Here is a 21,366-nt window from a genome sequence, read left to right as displayed (position 1 = left end):
TTGCCCGCATGCTCCACTCACCCCGCTTGAACTAATCTAGGGAATTAATTGCTTTGGTTTGATCTTTTGGTCTGGCCGCAGAGCTTTTAGAGGCAGGATTGCATGGGGGTCGCAGGAGGTGGCCTCGTGCCTGCATGCTCTGGGAAGGGGTAAGATACAAACCCAAGGGAGGGTTTTAATCAGAACCTCATTTCCCATCTTTCAGTGGGGAAAAACTCCTGCTTTCTCCCTTTTCTTCCTCTTCCTCCTTTTCCACGGAGGTGGAAGATGGAAGCTTCAAAAAGGTCCTAAATGGCCAGACGTGCCTCCCAACACAGGGTGCAGAGTGGGCACCGACTTTAGACCAAAACCGAATCTTCTATCCCTCCCAAATGTTGTCTGGGCCCAGAAGCCACCTTCCCCCTAACTCTGCCTGGGCAATAACTACTCTCGCTGGGGTGCTGGGACCTCTGTGCTGAGGTACCTCTTTTCCAGGCGGGTCCTAGGGGAGGGCTGGTCCCGAGCATCACTGTAGGTGACCATGGGGGACTCATGGCTACGAGGCTCGGGCAGGAGAGGGAAGGACCATGCCTGGCTTCTCCTGCAGCAGCAGGACCTTGTACTGGAGTGGTAATGGAGCTCTCACCCTCCGATCTGTCTCTCTCCCCACTTCTCTGCCTCCCTGCAGGTGACGGTGTGCTGGGCAGAGGAGATGCTGGCGAGTAACGAGCAGTCCCTGTCTCACCAGGCTGAGCACGCTGGCATCCGGACGTACTTCTTTAGTGCCGAGAACACGGAGGAGCAGGAGTCCTGGATCCAAGCCATGGGCGAGGCTGCCCGGGTGCAGATCCCCCCAACACAGAGGTCAGCACCTACCATCTCCCCATGCCACCCCTTTAGATGGGGCAGAGGGGCTGTGCATCATGACCAGGGACCTTCTGGGAGCCTCTGGAGAATGGAGCTCAGGGAGCCCCAACCCCACATGGCTGAGGGGGAGGGACAGGACGTTACCAGCCACCCCAGGGGCATTGCAAAGGGAGGGTAACGCACTCTCATGCTTCGGCTTCCTCCAGGCATGAGAAACCAGACTCTGAAAACATTCCCCCCAGCAAACACCACCACCACCGCAACACCACCAACCGCGAACACCCCAAAGCTGAGCCCGACGCCAAGACCCGAGGAGAAGGTGATGGTCGTGGCTCGGAGAAGATCGAGAGGAAATCAGAGAGGATGGAGAGCAAGAAGGAACCTTTGGCCAAAGCCAATGGCATCGCTGGGCAGGAGGTGCCTTCAGAACCTGGCAGTCCTTACCCTGAAGCACCCCGGGTGCCTGCAAGCGTGGAGCGGCTTCCCCAGCCCAACGGTTGGTCGTACTCATCGCCCAGCCGCCCTGGCAGCACTGCATACCCCCCTCCCGATGGGGAGAGCACGTCCCAGCGCCGGGGCTTTGCCCCTCGCACCAACCCCGAGAAGATTGCCCAGCGCAAGAGCTCGATGACACAGCTGCAACAGTGGGTGAACTCACGCCGGGGAGCCATGCCCCCCGAGGAGTTGCGGAGGTGAGGGCTGCAGGGGGGTCCATCCTGCTCCTTTTACTCCAGGTCTGCCCTTCAGGTGATGCTCTGGGGATGGTTTTCCCTTTTCTATCGGCTTTCTCCCCTCTTGGCATCAGAAAATCTCCTTTCTGGGCTGAACCGAGCTCTGAGCTGTGCACGGGACACCCTGAGAACTTGAGCAGGGTGGATTTTAGAAGGCCACTGTGGGGTCCCTGGGAGGAGAGATGTCAATCAGTCAGCTATCTTGGATGCTGGTGTCAGAGCTGCCAGCTCTAAGGGCTCTCCTTGCTCACAGAAACCCCAACATGCCTGGCAGCGCCTGGCTGCCAACCTGGCTCTCACAGCTCTTTTTTCTCCCTTCCAGCCCCACCAGGTTTTACCCCATGTCTCGACGGGTCCCCGATTACTATTCCCCCTACTCAGCCCAGTATCCTGAGGACTACCAGTACTACCCACCCAGCGTGCGCCCCGATAGCATCTGCTCCATGCCTGCCTACGAGCGGGTGAGCCCGCCCTGGGCACTGGATGACAAGCGGCACTCCTTCCGCAACGGGGGCACCTACCAGCTCCGAGACTGGAAAGAACACCCTGGTTTTGGCCGGCAAGATGTCCCGCTCTGGCTGCCCGGTCCTGGGAGGCAGCCAACTTACTTGGATGAGGTGGATGCAGCCTCAGGGTCCTTGCGAAGGATGTCACTGCAACCCCGTTCCCGCTCTGTGCCGCGCTCGCCCAGCCAGGGCTCCTACAGCCACACACGGGTGTACTCCCCAGTCCGCTCGCCCAGTGCCCGCTTTGAGCGGCTGCCACCTCGGGGAGAGGACATTTACGCTGACCCCACCACCTTCATGATGAGGCGATCCATCAGTTCTCCGAAGGTGAATGCCTGTCAGTGCTTGGGGGGGCGCAAGGTTGGAGGGGAACCCTCACTGGGGATGTCAGGGCAGGGATGCTGCAGCACAGCTTGTCCCCTCTGCATGACACCAGGTCCATGGCTTGCAGCATCTTAGGATTTTAGGTTCCCCCTTGTCATCCTGCAAAGCTGCCCAGGTTGTGGTTGTTCCCTTCTGGCTGCTCCTGTGCTGCTGTGAGCCCAGAGAGATGGGGCAGGATGGGATGGGGTGCTCGGGGCCACCACGAGTGATGTGCTCCTTGGTGTCCCTGTCTCCCTGCTGTGCACCGCAAAGCTGGGTCTGACCCTGCTGCAGGGCCGGGTTCTGCCTTTGCACATGTTCTCTGGCCTCTCACACCTCTGTTTTGGGATGGGTGTTCTTCTCTTTTTTCAGTATGACTATTTGGGCGACAGGCGGCCTGTCCCAGCGGGAATGTATCCGTACCACTACCCAGCATCCCCCACCGTCCATGACAAAATGGTATGTACGCTGCTGGCACCAGGGTGGCTGAGCCCCCGGGGAGGTGGGCCAGCTCAGGGGCTCTTTGCTTGGATGGCTGAGGAGCAACTGCTCTGCTCCAGCAGCAGCTTTTTGGGCCAGAGCTGGGCTGCTCTGGGGCAGGTTGGGACTGCAGGTCACTTTACTGGTGTCTCTGGTCCTTCCCAACTGTGTCCAAAGGAAATCCTTGTGGAAAGGCCCCTGCCCTGCAGACCTCAGGTTGGTGGGAACAGTGGGACACCCCATACACCCAGGGTGATTCTGAGCTAGGCTCGTTTTCCCCAGGGTGGTCCCTGGTAAGGCTGAGGCTGGCTCACACCCTGCACCTCTGTCCCTCTCGCTTTCTCACTTCTGGCTACAGCTGCTGCTTTTCCTGCTTTGTGTTTCCCCTCAAATAGCTGAGGGGTGGGAGCCAGCGGAGGGGACCTCCTGGTCTCATCCTGCCAAGCACGATCCCGAAACCCTGGGGGAGGACCAGCCACTGGAGGAGGGAGAAGCACGAGTTACCATAAGTCACCCATGCTGCCATCCATCCTCGCTAGCTGGAGATGCAGGGAAAGGGCTCTGCCTCTTCCGAGGCACCATTAGCCAGGAGGGAGAGCTGGTAGGAGAGCAGGGCTCATCCACAGCAGCTCTCCCAGCTTGGCGCCAGTGAGGTGCCTTGCTTCCTGGCCAAGAGGTCTTCGCATTTCCGAAGCCTTCACCTAACTGCTTTGCTTCTTCTTTTATTTGTTTTGTGTGTTCGTTTCTTGCCGCATGCCTGCTGGCTCCTGGTAGGATGAACTTTTAGACCTTCAGTTGCAAAGAAACCTAGAGTATTTGGACCAGCAGGTAGGCAGAGCTGGCTGCAAGCCTCACACTGCTTACGTCCCCACGTGCCCTGTCCCCAGTGGCATTCCCTTCCTTCCCAGTGCAGCATCTCTTCCCCTAACATCCATCCTCACCCTTCTTGGCATTAAAACAGCACGAGTTGCCTTCGGTTTGCTTCTTCCATCCTTCCCGTCTGAAGGGTCACTCATTGCTTGGCAGAAAACTTCCCCTGACAGAGCCTTCTGTGTGATGTTGCTGGAGCCACTTGGGGTCTTGGGGGGAGCTAGGGCAGCTTCCTACGTATCCAGGGCCTTGGGGAGCTGCCCTTGGGGTGCAGGGGAGGCAGCTGGCACTTAAACCCTCCCCAGGTCGCTCTGCACCATGTGGTGCAGGATATGGTTGCGTGGTGCCACTGTGATGGAGCTGGGCAGCATGTCCCCACTCCCAGGAGAGCCTCTGGCATCACCATGAGCTGGGCTGCTGCAAGGACCCCAGGGCTGGTGCCCCCCATGAGGGGGGTGGCTGGGTGAGCTGTGGGGAGCCGGATGGGTGAGAGGTTGTTTTGGTGATGTGCTGGCCCTGTTCCTTCTCAAAGGTGGGTGCAGGGTAGGCACGAGACATCCACCAGGGTTGATAGCAAAGCAGCAGCCCTCAGGTTTTTGCATGTTTGAAGGAAACTGTGAACTGACTTCATCCCAGGAGCAAGGAGGGGGCAATCCAGCTGGGAGAGACTGGTGGGGTGAAAACTGCAGGCACTGGCTGAAGTCAAAGCCAGAGACGGGAGCTGTAGGCCAGTGCTGCAGCCCAGGCGCTCGCCTGCAAAAGCCAGGTTTGCACCAAGGGAGCTGCTCCAGAGACAATCTCATTAGTCTGCAAATCTCTGTCAGTGCAGTAATCGCCAAGATCTGTGTCTGCCTCAGAGCAGAGCCAAGGACAGGCAGGAGCACTTGCTGCAATAAAAGCTCTCTGGGTTATTTCACAGCCATTGGCAGCGATGCTTGCTCTCCCAGGCACTTTAAAACGCTCCCTAGAAAGGCTTTGCCTCTCCTCCTCCTCTCCTGTTGACCTCTGGAGAGACTAACTCAGAGTGACGCTGTCAAGTATCTCTTTTCTAACTGCTTGCTGCTTTATTTTCTCTCTCCATCCTTGTCCTGCTGCGGGGACGGCTCCCTTGGCTGCACCCCACCTCACTGACCTGCTCCCAGGCAGGACTTGGCCCCTGGTTTGTGCTTAAACTGTTGTCACCCCTTGGACCTTGAGAGTTTGTGGCTGCAGGGGGTGAGGGGCTGCCTTTGCATCACCTGAAGGCAAAGGCAACCGTGGGCCAAGCCCCATTCCCACCCAGCTTCACTGTTCGAAGCTGCTGGACTGAAGAGGGGGATGCTGCTATCCCCAACTCCAGCTTTTGGTCACCTTGCCGTGTGCCCAGAGCTCATCTGCACATTGAGCAGAGCTATCGAGCCTCAGCTCCATCGTGAGGGCACTGCATTGAGCCATTTATCAGTGTGAGGAGTGGGGTCCATCTGTCTGTCTGCTGGGACCACAGCTGTACATTGCAGCCGTGGGAGTTTCTGTGCAATCTCGTGTCTGTGTGTGCATCTTGCTGCTGCCCAGATCAGAGCGGGCTTGGTTTTATCTGTGTTTCCCCCTCAACAAAGCTTCCAGGGCATGCAGCCAGCGTAGGATGCTCTTGACTGTGCAAAATGAAGCAGCAGCAGCCCGGGGCAGCTGTCACTGTGTAGTTTGAGCCACCAGAACATCTCTTGGAGGTGGCATCTTGCAGCCTGAGGGCTCCTGGACTGAGCCGCCCCACTGCTCTGACAGCACCCGAGCACCACGGCACGTGAACACTTCTCCGCTGACCTCTGAACTTTCGTTCCCTGTCTGCCACAGATGAGCGAGAGCGAAACCCTGATCAGTATGGTGAACAGGATGGTGGAGACCTCCTCCCCTAGGGCTCAGATCTACATGCAAGTAAGCCTCCGGCCGCCAGGCCGTGCATGGCTCATGCATGACAGCCACGGCAGCCGCTCCACGCTCCATCCTGGAGGTCACCTCCTCCCATTTCCACTCATGCAGACATCAGCATCCATGCAGCTCTGGCACATCATGCTCTTGGGGACCTGCTAGTCCATCACAGGCTTTGCTAATTCATCCATGAGCCATTAAAACTCAGTAAATCCTTGTGCTGACAGCACAAGGTGGGGATGCAGTGGTCCTGAACTCTCATCCTTGTTTGGGCTGGATGTGGGTGTTTTACTCACCCTCTGTTTGCCGTCATGTGTTGATGAAGCAAGGAGGCGGTGTGGGATGACTTAAAAAAGGAAGAATCCAGTCCAAGGCTCTTAAACCAAGGCAGTCACTCTCAAAGCAGGGAGGCGAGCACAGCATTTTACCTGGCAAGGCTCTGCCTGGTTTGGTTTCTCAGCCTGAAGAGAGTTGCAAAAGCATTGGGACATCTGTGCCAATGTTGGGCTGCAGCTCCAAGCTTAGGTAGGTCCCGCCAGCTGGGAACATGTCTCTGGGTCACTGTGACCCAAAGCCTATCGTGCTCCAGCCCTGGGTTGGAGGGTCATGGGGCCCCGCTGTGCTGCCCAGGGCATCTCCTGGCTTTGCCAAGCGTGAGCACTCACTGGGGTTTTCTGACAAAGGGAAGGTGCCCATTTCTGTCTGCTGTGTGCAAGGAGTTGGAATGTGCTGGAGGGCAAAGCTGGAGCTGCTGAGATGGTCTTGCTGGCCAAACTCAGAGGCAGCAGCATCCAGCAGGCTGTGCAGGGCATCTCCCAGGTCCAGGTCTATTTGCATTGTGCTGTGGTTTTAAGTGGCTCTAAAGTAGTGGCTTTGCTTTCTAGCAATAATGATCCCCTTCTTCCCATCTTATGCCTTTCATCTCAGGATCTTGGAGCCATTTAATTGGTGAGGTCCCATTAGTAATTTCCATTTCCAGGAAAGGAAAATGACTCACAGAGAAGCCGGATGGTAAACAAGCCCTGATGCAGTTGCTGATTTATAGGTGTTTCCACTCTGCTAAGTGGGATTACAGCTTAATCTTTCTGCCTCTGTTTCCCTACCTGTGAAATGGGGGCAGTTGTACTCCAGGCAGCTAATGATTCACGAGGCGCGTCTGTAACTCAGCTCTTGGCGTCCTGCAGCCAGGCTGCCTCCAGCTAATTCCCTTGGCTCATTCAGCCGATTGGCACTGGGGCTGGGAATGGGGAGGGAGGTTGTGCCTTTGTTTGAGCCATGGGGCAGGGTGAGGGCAAGAGCTCCATCACCGACATCCTGCTGCCTCCCAACTGCTGCCACTGATCCTGGAGCACCTGCTGCCTCCGGAGACTTAGCTCTTGCCTCTTTCCCTGCTGATAGGGATGAGGGAGAGGGTCTGGGAGATGCCTCAGCTTCCCCAGGGGCTCCTGGAGCTGGGCTCACCCCACGCTCTGCTTGCAGGTGACACCCTTCCCCGAGGCCTACAGGGAGACGCTGCATGCCTACAAGATAAGCGAGCAAGACACTGATGTAAGTGAGCAAACATCTGTCCTGTGTGTTCATCCTCTGCCCTGTGCTGTTGTCCCTGTCCCCCCGCAGCAGGGCTGCTGTCACCAGAGAGAGCTGAGCTCCTGCATATCCAGAGGGGAACCTGCTGCTGCCCCAACCATCATCTGTGCAGCCTGAGGGCTAAATCCTTCACTGAGCGTCACTGCTTGGTCTTTCCTTGTGTCTGGATTTGGCCTGTGTCACACTGGCCAGGGTGAGGTCCCTGCAGTGAACACAGTGGGCTGGAGACTCTTCCCCAGGACCACACATTGTCCCATCAAACCAGCACCGTGGGTCGTGTCCCAGCTGAGCGCTGATCCGTTTGCACCCTGCACACCTCATTGCTGGGCTCTCATCTTCTTCTCCCTTTCTCTTTCCCTCCCGGGAACAGAAGCTGCTGGGGAAGCTCTGTGAGCAGAACAAGGTGCTGCGAGAGCAGGAGAGGCTGGTGCAGCAGCTCCGAGCAGAGAAGGTAAGTGGTGGGCAGCTCTAGCGACCAGCCAGGGATGAGCCTGGCTGCATGGCAAGGGCCGTGCCCAAGCAGCACCTTTGTGGTGAGGAAGTGACATGTCCTACTCCATTTGGGACAGTTCAGCTGGGACATTGCCAAGCTGGGGGAGATATCCTGGCCGTGCCACAGTCCTGGGGCTTGTTAAGGAGAGGGACCGTGGCTCCTGCACCTGCCAGGCTCTCACAGGCTGACTTCTTCCCAGGAAAGCCTGGAGAGTGCACTGATGGGGACACACCAGGAACTGGAGATGTTTGGGAGCCAGCCTGCCTATCCGGAGAAGCTGCTGCACAAGAAGGAATCGCTTCAGAACCAGCTCATCAACATCCGTGTGGAGCTGTCGCAGGCCAGCACGGTAACGGCTCCCTCCTGGCTGCGAGCCTGTCTCCTCCACCTCCTGATCCTTTTTCTCCCTTCCTGGATAAAGAACAAGAAGGGAAATCCCCTTGGCTGGCTGGGGACCCAGAGAAGCCAAAGTCCTTCACTGGGGACAATACAAATTAACCCTCACAGAGCTGGCACACGTGCATGGAGCTGTCTCAGCTTCTGCCCCTGGTCGCTCAGTGTTGCTCTGCTGTCTGTGCAAGACAATCCCACGGACTCAGCCTGGGTGGGACACAGCAGCACCGGTACCCTTGCACTGCCACCCCCTCTCCAGCCCGAGAGGTTGTGTTGTGTGCAGCATCCTTCTGCTTTTGTGGATGCTTCTGTGCTGACCAGGGCTGCTGCCAGTGGGGGCACAAACCTGCAAAAAAAAAAAAAAAACTTAACCCACCCATCTTTCCCCCTGCCAGGCTTTGGTGAATAGCACTGCTGAGTATGAGAGCCTGGAGAGCGAGGTGTCCGCCCTGCACGATGACCTCTGGGAGCAACTGAACCTGGATATCCAGGTGAGCAGGACCCTGCCAGTCCATCTGACATCCCCAGGGTCCCTTGGGTCCTTCAGCCCCAAGGAGCTGGTTTGCAAGTGGCTGCTCTGTGTTCAGCCCTTGGTGTTCAGCTTTGGGCAAGGGCAGAGGGACTGAGGAACCTGGGTGCTGTGAAGGAGATGCAACCCAGTGCTCCCCATGCTGCTGTGGCTCCGTCTGCTCCCTCAGCCCATGGCAGGCACCTGGGGAAGCAGAGATGGCTCCTGACAGCAGACAAGTCATGATGGCTAGGACTGCCCCAGGCTGTGTGTGCCTCAGCTGAACCCCCATGGGTCCCACGACTCCGCTTGGGGATGGGGTGCCGCAGCGTTGGCAGCACTGGGAGCCGCTCTGACCACTGCCTTTTCTCCTTGTCCAGAACGAAATGCTCAATCGGCAGATCCAGAAGGAGATCTGGCGGATCCAGGATGTGATGGAGGGGCTGAGGAAGAACAACCCATCCCGCGGCACAGACACTGCCAAGCACAGAGGTGAGCAGTGACCATCCCTGCCCTTGCACAGTGCCGACCCCAGTGTGGGACATCCCCGATGCCTGTGCTGCCACGATGCAGATGGCAGTGCCTGGTTGAAGAGGCAGAGGATGTGATGCATGCCCTCATTTCTGTTTTTCTTTGCAGTAGCCATCGGCCCCTCAGGGACTTTCAGCTCCAACAGCCCTGCCAGCCCCCTGAGCTCAGCGAGCATCACCAGCCCCCTCAGCCCCTTCTCCCTTGTTTCTGGCTCCCAGGGCTCACCCACCAAGCCAGGACCCAGTGAGGTGAGTGAGCCAGGGTGTCCCCAGGGAGCCCTTGGCCACCATGGGGTGCTTGGTGTGGCTTGTAAGCTGGCACAAACCCTTGGTGTCAGGAGACAAGTGGGCACCGGGCACAGAGTGCAGCCAGGTTCCCCCATGGTTCTGCCTGGGGATGCTGCTTTAGCCACATGCATAGATTATGGGGTCCCCTGGTTACACCTGGGTCTGTGGTCCCTGCAGGGGCTGTGGCTGGGCTCCTGCATCAAGCAGCCCTGAAGGCTGGGCGTTGCTCAGCTCCAGCCTTTGGCTTCAGGATCTTCTTGCTGCTCTTGCAGGGGTCCAGCAGTGCTGGTCTCACCTTCAACGTGAAGTTTAAGGTAGAATTTCATAGAATCCTAGAATCCCTATGTTGGAAAAGACCTTTGAGATCGAGTCCAACCATACCTGTCCACTACTAAATCATCTCCCTAAGTACTTCATCTGCCCATCTTTTAAACACCTCTAGGGATGGGGATTCAATCACCTCCCCATTTGGGGACTCCCCAACCCTACCTGGCTGTACAGCGGCAATGCCAATGTCTCCTGGGTGCTGGAAGCTCCACATGCTTTGCTGGGTTGATGTGCAGCAGTGAGGGCAGCATAGGAGGTAGGCAGCACTGTCCCCTCTGCATGGGAACCTGGAGACCACGGAGCACTGGGAGTGGCGGCCAGCTGCTCTCCCTCCTCTTTTCCTTGGCTCGACACTTCCACTGTGTGTTGTCTCGATCTTTGTCTAACTCTCTCTTCCTTCCTGGCTCTCAGTGTCTCTGCTCTCATGCCTCATGCTCCTCTGTGCCCCAGGAACCAGGCCCGCCTCGACCTCCCCTCCCCAAGTCCTACATACCCCTGGAGCCTCCTCCGACAGTTCCTCCGCTCCCCGGCGAGAGCCGTCTCTGGCCGTACCCCACCTCCCCTTCCTGGCAGCAAAGCGGCGAGGCGAAGAGGGGACAGGTACCAAAACCTCTCTAGAGCAGCCCCATTCCCTTCTTCCCTGAGAAATCACCTGGAAGGGGCTGGGATGAGACAGGCGATGGGGCTGCCCACCCTCTGCCCTGGCAGCAGGGACAGGGACAGAGTGGAGGTGGCACTTGGCTAGGGGACAGCAGTGTGGGGCTGGTACCTGGCCTCTCCAAGGCAGTGTTCTCCTGGCAGCCTCACCATGGCCCCCCTGTCCCCTCCAGATCCCCTTGCGCCCACGCACAGCACCCACTCTGGCTTCTCCTGGTCATCCCCCAATGCTGCTGCAGTCCCTGGTGTCAGCCCCTCTGCTTTCCTCTGCCCTTGTCTCTGTCCTTCTGTGGTGCCGCTCCCCACTCTGGCAAGCTCTGCTGCTTGGGGGTGAACCCCCGGACTCCTGTCCACCTAGGGCAAACCTGGATTTGGGAATTCCTGGTAATGCTTTGGCCAAGAGGAGGAGCCAGGTGTGGACACCAGGAGACACAAGAATCTTTGCAGCCGGGGAGTCAGGATGCATGCAACGACAAAGCAGCAGCCGTGCTGAGCTGCAGAGGGACCGGGCTGCAAGCACAAGTGGCATCTCTGGCACACATGCGGGAGGCGCAGTTGTGGGTGCATGCTGATCCATGGGATGTAAGGATGTGTGATCACCAGGAAGAGCACAGGGCAGTTGAGGGAGGCATGTTGGACTCCTCAGTTTGTTGCCGTACCCCTTCTTTGTACCAGCACCACTGCAGCAGTCCCTGAGCCCTGGGCAGGCTGTGCCCAGGGGATGCAGGAAGGGAAGGACCTCAGAAAATAGCCCTTTGCTTAATCTCTGCTGCTGTACAGGGTCTGCCCTGACTTCTGCCCGTGTGGGACCCTGTCCCCTCCCAGAGGCGTGGGATCTTGATGGAGCTCAGCACAGAGCCAGGGTGTCCCTGTCCTGGAGCTCCTGCATGCCACCCCTGAGCCGTGGCGGGATCATCACCCCTGCAGGAAGCTTTTCCAATGCATGATCCTTTCTTACGGGGGCAGTGATGGGTGCACAGCCCCGACGGGCCAGGGTAGAGCTGCAGAGCCCCTCTCCCCGAACATTTGGAGTGCGATGGTACCGCCTGGCCAGTGTCTGTGTGTCCATCCACTCCTGAGACTGTGTGCCACCAGTATGTCACCCCATGGCTGTGGAGAGCAGCAGGTCTGTCCCTAAGCAGAGCATGGCACCCGAGCAGGATGGGATCTCACCAGTGATCTCCTTTCTCCCACAGCCCAAGCTGAGCTTCGAGCAGAGCAAGAAAGAGGGGCAGCGACTGGTTCCGTCTGGACCCACCGCCGAGGGGCTCCCACAGAGCCGACAGGAGCAGGAGGCAGACAAGCAAGCAGCTCTCAACAAGGGTACGGCACTGGGGTTGGTGGGTCCTGCTCCATTGGGTTCCTTGTGCTTGCTGGGAGCACTCAGCATCTTGCTGGCACCCTTGGTGGGTTCAGCCTGGTGTTTCGGTTTGCTCCGCAGTGGGCATCGTCCCTCCTAGGACCAAGTCTCCAGCAGAGGAGGAGGTGCCTGCGGCCGGCGTGCCAAGGAGGAGCACCAGCGGCATGGCCAACGGGCTCAGTTCTCGGGTAGGGCTGATGTTGAGGGGCTGGGGCTTGGGGTGGTGCGGCTGGGGGTCGGACTACCAAAGTGGGGGCTATATCACAGCCTTCAGAGCTGGGGCAGCGCAGAGGGGAGCCATCCCTGCATGGCTCCACATCTCAACATCCAGCTCCTTGGGACCCTCAACAGGCTGAGAGAGTTTGGGTTGTTCAGCCTGGAGAAGAGAAGACTCTGGGGAGACCTTAGAGCAGCTTCTGGGACTGAAAGAGGCTCCAGGGAAGCTGAGGTGGGGCTCTTGATCAGGGAGTGCAGGGTTAGGATGAGGGGAATGGTTTTCATCTAAAAGAGGAGAGATGGAGATGAGATCTTAGGGAGAAGTGTTTTGCTGTGAGGGTGGGGAGGCCCTGGCGCAGGTTGCCCGGAGCAGTGGTGGCTGCCCCATCCCTGGAGGGGTTCAAGGCCAGGTTGGATGGGGTTTGGATCACCTGATCCAGTGAGAGGTGTCCCTGCCCATGGCAGGGGGTAGAACTGGATGATCTTTGAGGTCCCTTCCAACCCAAACCATTCCATGATTCTATGACCTCATGGGCTATTTCAGTGCCTTCTCCTCTTGCCAGGAGTGGGCTGAGCAGCTCTATTCCAGAGGTTTGTGGCATGGGGCGCATGGGGCAAGACCTTGCTGCAGGCAGGGGTTTGTGACTGTAAGGCCGGGTTCTCCCCAGGAGAGGCCAAAAAGTGCCGTGTTTGCCAATGAGACAAAGGTGAAGATGAGTGTGGAGGAGCAGATCGACCGCATGAAGCGCCACCAGAGCGGCTCAATGAAGGAGAAGCGGCGCAGCCTGCAGCTCCTGGGCAGCCAGCAGCCTGACACCCCCGGCACAAAGGCACCCACCTCCTACAAGGTGGTGAGTCCCAGCTCTGGCCACGGGACTGGGATAAATTGGCCTTGGCTTTGCCAAGCACCTGAGGTCCCTGAGGGAGTAGAGGGGGCACTGGGGCTGGCACAGGGGACAATGCGCCGTCCTGGAGAGCTTCAATGGGGCTGGGGTCCCTTGCAGGTGCGTCGGCACCGCAGCATCCATGAAGTGGACATCTCCGACCTGGAGGCAGCGCTGCGCTCCGATGACCCTGGCAAAGTCTACGAGACACCCCAGGAGGAGATTGCCCGGCTGCGCAAGATGGAGCTGGAACCACAGCATTACGACGTGGACATCAACAAAGAGGTGAGGATGGGCTGTCCTGGGGGAGCTGGCAGCCTGGGTATGGGGGGTTCTATCCATCCATCCAGGATCCTGGGTATGGGGGGTTCTATCCATCCATCCAGGATCCTGGGTATGGGGGGTTCTATCCATCCATCCAGGATCCTGGAGGCACTGGCCATGCCCTGCTGGGGGCTGCGCTTGACAGGCAGGTGCTGGGATCTGGTGGCAAGTGGGTGCTGGAGCAGGGATCGGTTCCCAGTAGCAGACACACAGCTCATCCCTTGCCGCTGCACCCAGCTTTCCACTCCAGACAAAGTCCTCATTCCCGAGCGGTACATCGAGCTGGAGCCTGATACGCCTCTCAGCCCCGAGGAGATGAAGGAGAAGCAGAAGAAAGTGGAAAGGATCAAGACCCTCATTGCTAAATCCAGGTGAGGCTGCGGTGCCCATGCCCACACCAGCCACGCTGGGGTGCACCCCACCTGCACCCCTTCCCTGGCACCCCCATTGAGGCTGGGCATGGGTACTGACACCGGGTCCTCTGCACAGCCTGCAGAATGTCGTCCCCTTGGGCGAGGGGGAGGTGGATGTTCCCCAGGATCCCGAGACGCAACTGCAGGAGCAGGAGAAGAGGATAGAGATCTCCTGTGCTCTGGCTGCTGAAGCCTCCCGCCGGGGCCGCATGCTCTCGGGTAAGGCATGGGGTGGCACGAAGGGTCTGGAGCCTGACAGCCCCACGGGGGACTGGACCATAGGTGGCGTTAGGTGGTGGGCAGGGAAGGTTGGATGCAGGATGGGCTGAATGGGTGGCAGAAGTGAGGGGCAAGAGAGCGGGCTGCATTGGTCCTGGTACAGGGCATCCCTGCATAGTCGAGAGTTAGCCCGGTGATGCCAGCGGCTACCAGAGCCTTGCCCGCAGTGCCTAGGGCTGCAATCCCCTGCAGCAGTGCTGAGCATCAGGGGGTGGAGCAGCCGCTTCCTCTGGGTGCAGGTTTGGGCACCTTGTCAACAGTGTTCACAAGGCTGCAGGATGGGAGCGTCTAGCTGTGCCACGCATGGTGCACACTGTGCCCGAGCCAGCATGGTGGCACACCAAGCCTTGTCCACGAGGAGCCCTGTGGGGCGTTAGGTGGTGGGCAGGGCAGATTGGGAAGGCTTGATGCAGGATGGGCCGCAAAAGTGAGGGGCAGGAGAGTGGGCTGCATCTGTCCTGGTGCAGGACATCCCTGTGTGGTGGGAGAGTGAGTCTGGTGATGCCAGTGGCTACCAGAGCCCTGCCCACAGTGCCTGGGGCAGTGCTGAGCATCAGGGGATGGAGCAGCCACTTCGACCGAGCGCAGGATTTGGCACCTTGTCAGCTGTGTCCACAAGGCTGCAGGATGGGAGTGCCTGGTTGTGCCATGCATGATGCACACTGTGCCCAAGCTAGCGTGGTGGCACGCCAAGCCTTGTCCATGAGGAGCTCCGCGGGGAGCTCACGTGTGCGCGCCGCAGCTGGGCACTGCTGTGGCTATTTGTCCTGACCATGCTTGCTTCCCCGCTTCCTTCCTCTCCGTTTTCCTCCCCTCTGCTAACTGCTTGCTGGGTTGCCTCCTTCCCCTGGCTGCTGCCAGCAGCTTGTGTTCTTCATGCCCTTCTCCCATTTCTTATTTCCAGCTCAATGTGCTACCCCAAGCCCTCCCACCTCCCCAGCTTCCCCGACTCCACCGACCAACCCCCTCTCGTCTGAAACATCCCGGGCCGCCGACAACAGCCATTTTATGCGTGTCTGAGCCATGAAGTAAGCACCTCTTCTCTCGTACTTCATCCCATCCTCTCCATCCTGGGTGGGGCTGGGCGGGTGGCTCCTCTTCTGCACCTGGTGTCTTGTTCATTGCTGCTTGCTCCAGCTAACATCTCTTGAGCCACGTCAGTCCCAACTCCTCCTATGGACAAAGTACAAGTGTCCTCCAAAGCAAAGTCCCGGGGGACTCCAGCGTGGGTAGGGGGAGGCTCAGCAGGGGACAAAAGGTGATGGTGGATCTCAGCCAAGTTCTGGGCGCTGCCTGCCCTGTCACCTCTGCAGTGGTGTCTGCAAAGTTGGGGACACAGCGTTCCCCTGCTCGGTTAGAGGTTCCTGCTAGGCAGCTGGGGCACAGAGCTGAATCTGCACTAGGTTTTCCTCCAAGCAAGGCAGGAGAGGGCTGTAGGGTGGGTGTAGGGGCCACCCTACCACCAGCCACCCTATGCGTAGTAGCTCAGCCCTGCTTTCCTCTCCCTCTAGCTCAAGCCCTGGCTGCTGTCGGCGTCATCAAGTTCCATGGGGCCACGTTTTAGCGCCCCAGCAGACACCAAACCTCTCGCCATTGTTTTTGGTTCTCCCGGACCCTCTTCCCTCCCATCGAAGGCGAGACCATCCGGCACAGCTGAGCGGGGCGATGCCTCTCCAACAGCACCAGCTCTGCCCCATCCCGGAGGAGACATGTGGGTGCTGGGACCGTGGTCCCTGAGGAGCCCCTTGGCTGCCAGCTGGCACGGGAACAGATTGGTGGTGTCCTGGGCATCAGGCTTGCATGAACAGCCAGACAAGGGCCATCTGCAGTGATGGCCACCAGCACAGTGACCATCTCCCTGCCAGGGCAGGCCTGGGGTAGCGTAGGACTCCCCGGGCTCCATGTGCTAATGCATTGATCTCCCAAAGGTCTGCAAAGGGGTTCTTCTGGGAGGAGACCAGCCAGTCCCCACCATGGATGGTGCTTCCACCTTACACTGGACCTGGATGCTCCATCACTGTTTCTTGGGTGCCTCTTCCCTTCCTTTTCCCTAAACCTGCTTGTAGCATCGAACTGGCTGGTGGGAGTTGCTGGCAGAGCCTGGCCTGTCCCATCATTCCTTACAGGAGGAATAAGGAGCTGTGTTGGGGTCAGGATGGACAGACATGGGACTGGAGGGGACAGTGGTGCCCGGGGGAGCAGTGTGTTCAGCATCAGGGTGATCCGAGGACTGCCCGGTGTGCCGCAGGCACGGAGCAGGAGGTCTGGGCAGGGATGGGGATGTTGCCCGGGAGCAGAGTATGGGGTGGTGGAGTGCAGAGTGGAGCGGTGAAGCCAGGGATCAGCAGGGATGCCTCTGCGGGTGGATGGGGACAGTGACAAGAAAGGGAAGGGGCTTTGGGCCAGGTGGCAGCAGCAGGGCTCGTCCTGGTGGCCCCCGGTCCAACCATCACCTCCTTTCTGGCCCCTCTGAAGATCTGGCACCGCATCTCGCCCCACGGCCTCGCCATTGCACTCCAGCGCCTTTGGCTTGTTTGGTTTTGCTGTAGCGAGTTTACCCTTTTCTTTAGCTTTTGGAGGGAGGGAAAGCAGGTTCTGCTGGAACAAGCAAAATCCCAGGCGACGTGCAGGTGGCGGGGCTAGGATGGGCAAGCTGGAGGGGACGGGAAGGTAAATAATGTCCATACTGCAGTTCGTTCTCCCCTGGCCTCATCCTGACCCTCCCAAGGACCTCTGCCCTCCTCTCTCCCCGCTCTGCATCCCCATCACGCCCCATCTGAGCAATACTGGTAGGATCCCAGGAGCCCCAGGCCTCCCACAGCTCTCTTAGCTCATAAAGCTGGCCCTTTATTTTGCTATTACATGCCTTAATATATGTTTTATGGAAATTATACATTTATAATATATATCTATATTTGTTTTTCTCTTCTTTTCTGGGAGGTACTGTTTTGTGCTCAGCTCTCTCTCTGCAGGGTTGTTGGCACCAGCCCTGCCCGTGAGTTACAAAAGCAGATTCTTTGCCAATTTATCAGAAAAAGAAAAAAAAACTATTTAAAAAATATATATTTTTTCTGCTTTTATTAAAAGCCAATTTATTTAAAATAAAATATAAAGAGACTGTAAGTTTGAAGAGATGACCCATTTATTTCCCTGTCCCTGAGTGCTGGGGTGGGCTCTCCAGCTTGTGTAACCGGGGCAAACCCCGCTTACCCCGGCTGTGGGGATGCCAGGCTGTGGCTTATGCAAAGTCTGTGCTGCCCCACAGGCACACAGAGGCACAATTCCTCCCATCTCTGAGGGCCACAGAGGATGAGGAGCATCCTGGTGCTCCTACCTCCAGGTGCCCATCAGCCATGCCGTGGTGGCCAGGTCTGAGCCCTCCCCTTGGCACGAGCGCAGCCCGATGCACCCGGACCCCATCCTGGTTGTTATTTTGTTGGTTTTTCTAAAGAAAAAAACCCTCAATTAATTTTATTTTGGTTATTATTTTTCATAACACTTCATATACCAGTGACTCGTAACTGAGAAAGGATTAGCATTGGGATGAAATCTATTTATGCACTGGGGAGGGTGGGAAGGGAGGCATTTGGTTTTCTGGGTTTTTTTGCTAGTGTTAGAGAAATAAAAGTATCTAAGAAATAGTGAAGTGTCAGCGTCTTTTGTCTAGAGGGGACCTTGGGTAACAACTTTAATGTTAGATAAATGGTGGATAAACGGCTCTGGCATCTCAGCTGGCAAGGAAGGGTCGCACCTTGGCATAGCTCAGGCCAGGGCTGGTGGCACCTTCTCCTCCCTCTTTTGAGGGGCTCTTTTTCCCAGTGGAGTTTTATTTTAGCTGTAGCTGCTCCCGGAGGAATAAAAAACGCATTTAGGATCATAGGATGCTTTAGGTGGGAAGGGACCTCGAAGTCCATCCAGTCCAACCCTCCTCCAGGAGCAAGGACGTCTTCAACCAGATCAGGTGGCTCAGAGCCCCATCCAACCTGACCTTGAGTGTTTCCAGGGATGGGACGTCAACCACCTCTCTGGGCAACCTGGGCCAGTGTTTCACCATCTTCATTGTAAGCAATTTCTTATTTGTACCTGGCAAATCCATATAAAGCTAAGGAATAAAAGTGGTGCGGAGGTGGTCCCTGCAGGCTTTCCTGAGGGACATGGGAGTAGAGGTCCCTCAAGGGTGGCATGTGACATGCAGGGACCCCGGTATTAGGAGGCAGCAAACCTCAAGTCAGGGCTGGGGGCACAGTGGGTACCGAAGCTCCTTTCTCCCCAGGGGCAGTCTGGTGGTGAGTTGGGACCATCCCTGCCCTGACAATGCTGCAGGGAATCGTGCATGCAGCACCCAGTGCTCTGCACGGCTCCCTCCCAGCTGGGGGCTCAGGGTGACACTTCAAGGGACACCATAGCCTTGTGCATTCCTGGTTTGGGGAAGCCCTCTCTTCCCAGGGAAGACAAGCAGGGAGAGCAGGACCACGCAGGGACCTGCAGCCACCAGCCTCTGTGTTATAGACTCATGGAATGGTTTGGGTTGCAAGAGAACTAAAAGCCCATCCAGTTTCATGCCATGGGCAGGGACACCTCCCACTGGATCAGGAGCTCCAAGCCCCATCCAACCTGGCCTGGAACACCTCCAGGGATGGGGCAGCCACCACTGCTCAGGGCAACCTGGGCCAGGGGCTCCCCACCCTCACAGCAAAATATTTCTTCCTAAGACCTCGTCTCAATCTCCCCTCTTGCAGCTTCAAACCATTCCCTCTTACTCTATCCCTGCTGTCCCTGATCAGGAGCCCCTCCCCAGCTTTCCTGGAGCCCCTTTCAGCACTGGAAGCTGCTCTAAGTTCTCCCTGGATCCTTCTCTTCTCCAGGCTGAACAACACCCCAACTCTCAACCTCTCCTCGTACGGGAGGTGCTCCAGCCCCTGCAGCGATGCCTGCCCAATGCTTCCCCCCAAAGGCGGTGCTGCTGCCGTGGGGCAGTTAATGATTTGCTTGATGACGCAGGGACTAAAGGCCTTTCCAAGGGTCACTGTCAGCAAGGCACGTGGAAGGGTGGCTGCCCTCGCCCAGCCCCACCGCCGGCAAGATGGTGTCTCTGACTGACTTCCAACGTAAGTAGGAGGGCAGGCGCGGGCTGGCCACGTCCCAGCAGTGATGTCCATCCCCGTGGGACCAGGGCACTCCATGGGCATGCTCTGCAGCACCAAGCAGGCATCAAGACTGCTTCATCAGGGCAGAGAGAGGGGACGATGGCAAGCCTTGTCCTAGGGTTGGGGATGCAGCAAGAGCCCTGCCAGGATGGGACCAGTGACCAATACAACGGGCACTGCAGAGCTGGGTCGGTCCTCACCCTCTGTCCCAGGTCTGCATCAGGAGCAGCCGCCAAAGAGGTGCCTGGATCATCTGGAGAACATCACCAGCCTCGCCCTGCACCAACACCCTTCGTGCCACTGGAGATGACGTCCCTGTTTATCTTTCCTTTGTGGTTCATTCTTTAGCTGGCAGCATAGAGGAGTTTCTGGGTTACCTGATGGTCTCCCCCAGGGCTGGGCAGCTGGAAAGGCTGGTTCTAAGCTTTGGACACAAATCCCAAGCACATTTCTCAGAGAGAACAGGCCACAGAGGTGCTGAGGAGAGCAAACGCGGCCCACGGCGGGATCAGAGATGTGTGTCCAAGGCCCTGTCTCAGCCCTCCTCCCATCCTCTGCAGGGATCGGCGTGGGACTGGTTGGCTTTGGCCTATTCTTCATCCTTTTTGGTATCCTCTTGTACTTTGACTCAGTGCTCCTGGCCTTTGGGAATGTGAGTATGGCAGGGCCAGTACTTCCCACGACTGGTGCTGATGCCTAGGATGGAGCAAAGGGTCCACCTAAGCAGGGCTTCTCTGACCTGGTCCTCTTCATCCTTCCAGATCCTCTTCCTCTCTGGCTTAGTTTTCATCATCGGCTTCAGGAGGACCTTCACGTTCTTCTTCCAGAGGCCAAAGCTGAAAGGCAGCAGCTTCTTCCTTGGGGGGGTCCTCATCGTCCTCATGCGGTGGCCCATCCTGGGCATGTTGCTGGAGGCTTACGGCTTCATCACCCTCTTCAGGTCCGTCCCATGGTGTCTGGCCATCCTGGTACAGCCGGAGACCTGGAGCTGGGTGGTCCTCATGCCCTGCAGCCCCAGGCAAGGCCCCCACTGCTCCCATCCCAGAAAAATCCAGGCATGGAGCTTAACAGAAATTTTTGTTCTGATATAGGAGCTTTTTCCCAGTGGCTTTTGCGTTTTTGGGCTCGCTGGCAAACATCCCCGTGCTGAGCAAGGTGAGCAAGGCTCTGGGCATGGTTCTCCCAGGTGGATGAAACCTTTGGGGTTTGCAGTCCATGGATGATATTAATCCTCATTGCTGTGGTCGGGACTGGACAGGGAAGGTCACCTCATCCTCTCCGCAACCCATTGAGGATGCACTGGAGGGTTTTTCTGCTAATCAGGATCTGTCCCTGTTGCAGCTCTTGCAGAAGGTGGGAGACAGCAGCACTATGGTGTAACCTGCGAGATGGGCCTCATCGTTGGAGATGGGATGGTGCAAGTGAGCCCTGGGTCTGGCTCCCCTGCACTGAGCTGCTGCTTCTCTCAGCCCCAGGACCCTCAGTGCTGGCCTCAGCCACTCCAGCTGCAAGGATGATGCCTCACTGCCCCACAGGGCTCCTGTGAGGACCTCCTGAGCAAGGCTCCAGGACCAAATGCTGTTCCAGACAGGATTCTGGAATTTTGAGCATTATTTTATTCTTTTTGTCCTCCCTTTGTTGAAAGATTTAATTAAAAAGTGTGCCCAAGTCCGAAATCAGACTGTGCTCCTTTCCTGTGGCTTCAGGGCTTGCTCCAGTACTGGCTCCTGTGAGTGTTACCAAGAGGTGCTGTGGCTGGAGGAGGTATAGAGACCTTTACCTGGCTATGGCTGGAGATGGCACTTAGATCTTCCTTTGGCTGTAGCCAGAGGCAGCATGGTGGCCTTCCCATGGCCACAGCTAAAGATGTTACAGGAATCTTCCCATGGCCATGTCTGGAGGTGGCACAGGGACCTTCCATGGCCACGGCTAGAGAGGGTACAGGGACCTTCTCATGGACATGGCTGTAGATGGCAATTGGACCTTCCTGTGTCCGCAGCTGGAGGTAGGATGAGGACATTCCCATGGCCACAGTCAGAGGTGGCATAAGGACCTTCCCATGGCTACAGCTCCTGGCTGCCCTGGGCTGCAGGCAGCAGCGGTGGCACTGCCTTCCCACGCGTCCCGCAGGGCTGTCGAGAGCGGAGCCCAGGGAGCTGTGGGAGAGGGCAGGGGAGGTTAGGAAAACACCCATTAAACCACATTAACATTTCAGTCCCGATCGGAGGAGAGTAAATTACCCCGTTCCCATCCAGTAAC

The 21,366-nt window shown here is 57.7% G+C and overlaps 2 protein-coding genes across 23 annotated transcripts in view; both read left to right on the top strand.

The window, feature by feature from the left end:
* PLEKHA6 (pleckstrin homology domain containing A6) overlaps positions 1-16,866 on the top strand; it is a 50,647-nt gene extending 33,781 nt beyond the window's left edge. For 10 of the 21 annotated variants that reach the window (XM_054087236.1, XM_054087239.1, XM_054087253.1 and 7 more), the window contains 21 exons: positions 668-843; positions 1,053-1,538; positions 1,900-2,410; positions 2,819-2,905; positions 3,701-3,754; positions 5,627-5,707; positions 7,181-7,249; positions 7,659-7,739; positions 7,981-8,130; positions 8,570-8,665; positions 9,063-9,174; positions 9,322-9,461; positions 10,278-10,427; positions 11,681-11,807; positions 11,926-12,032; positions 12,729-12,911; positions 13,065-13,229; positions 13,506-13,639; positions 13,758-13,900; positions 14,865-14,988; positions 15,472-16,866. In XM_054087236.1, the coding sequence (XP_053943211.1) occupies positions 668-843; positions 1,053-1,538; positions 1,900-2,410; positions 2,819-2,905; positions 3,701-3,754; positions 5,627-5,707; positions 7,181-7,249; positions 7,659-7,739; positions 7,981-8,130; positions 8,570-8,665; positions 9,063-9,174; positions 9,322-9,461; positions 10,278-10,427; positions 11,681-11,807; positions 11,926-12,032; positions 12,729-12,911; positions 13,065-13,229; positions 13,506-13,639; positions 13,758-13,900; positions 14,865-14,980 (3,168 nt within the window). In that variant the 3' untranslated portion in view covers positions 14,981-14,988; positions 15,472-16,866. The remainder of the gene's footprint in view (positions 1-667; positions 844-1,052; positions 1,539-1,899; positions 2,411-2,818; positions 2,906-3,700; positions 3,755-5,626; positions 5,708-7,180; positions 7,250-7,658; positions 7,740-7,980; positions 8,131-8,569; positions 8,666-9,062; positions 9,175-9,321; positions 9,462-10,277; positions 10,428-11,680; positions 11,808-11,925; positions 12,033-12,728; positions 12,912-13,064; positions 13,230-13,505; positions 13,640-13,757; positions 13,901-14,864; positions 14,989-15,471) is intronic. The other 11 variants (XM_054087244.1, XM_054087241.1, XM_054087256.1 and 8 more) reach the window with 8 other exon arrangements.
* A 1,792-nt stretch (positions 16,867-18,658) lies between these two features.
* GOLT1A (golgi transport 1A) lies at positions 18,659-20,770 on the top strand. Of its 2 annotated transcripts, XM_009562053.2 has the most exons (5): positions 18,659-19,068; positions 19,668-19,759; positions 19,869-20,047; positions 20,199-20,262; positions 20,449-20,770. In XM_009562053.2, the coding sequence occupies exons 1-5, from the start codon at positions 19,044-19,046 to the stop codon at positions 20,485-20,487; spliced, it is 399 nt and encodes a 132-aa protein (XP_009560348.1). In that variant the 5' UTR covers positions 18,659-19,043; the 3' UTR covers positions 20,488-20,770. The 2 variants fall into 2 exon arrangements, with proteins under 2 accessions (XP_009560348.1, XP_053943711.1); XM_054087736.1 differs by lacking the exon at positions 18,659-19,068 and having other exon boundaries at positions 19,075-19,759.
* The last annotated feature ends 596 nt before the right edge of the window (positions 20,771-21,366 follow it).

Source organism: Cuculus canorus, chromosome 24 (assembly GCF_017976375.1).
Source record: "Cuculus canorus isolate bCucCan1 chromosome 24, bCucCan1.pri, whole genome shotgun sequence".
NCBI classification, from domain to species: Eukaryota; Metazoa; Chordata; class Aves; order Cuculiformes; family Cuculidae; genus Cuculus; species Cuculus canorus.
The sequence above is the reverse complement of the archived record's forward strand: the minus strand, read 5'-3'. Positions and strand labels throughout refer to the sequence as shown.

What these genes read in the sequence shown, in the direction of transcription:
- GOLT1A (XM_054087736.1), top strand. Translation starts at nt 19,622, where the DNA reads ATGTGTGTCCAAGGCCCTGTCTCAGCCCTCCTCCCATCCTCTGCAGGG. An exon ending in TGCTCCTGGCCTTTGGGAAT is followed by an intron (nt 19,760 to 19,868) that starts GTGAGTATGGCA and finishes TCATCCTTCCAG; the next exon opens with ATCCTCTTCCTCTCTGGCTT. An exon ending in GGCTTCATCACCCTCTTCAG is followed by an intron (nt 20,048 to 20,198) that starts GTCCGTCCCATG and finishes GTTCTGATATAG; the next exon opens with GAGCTTTTTCCCAGTGGCTT.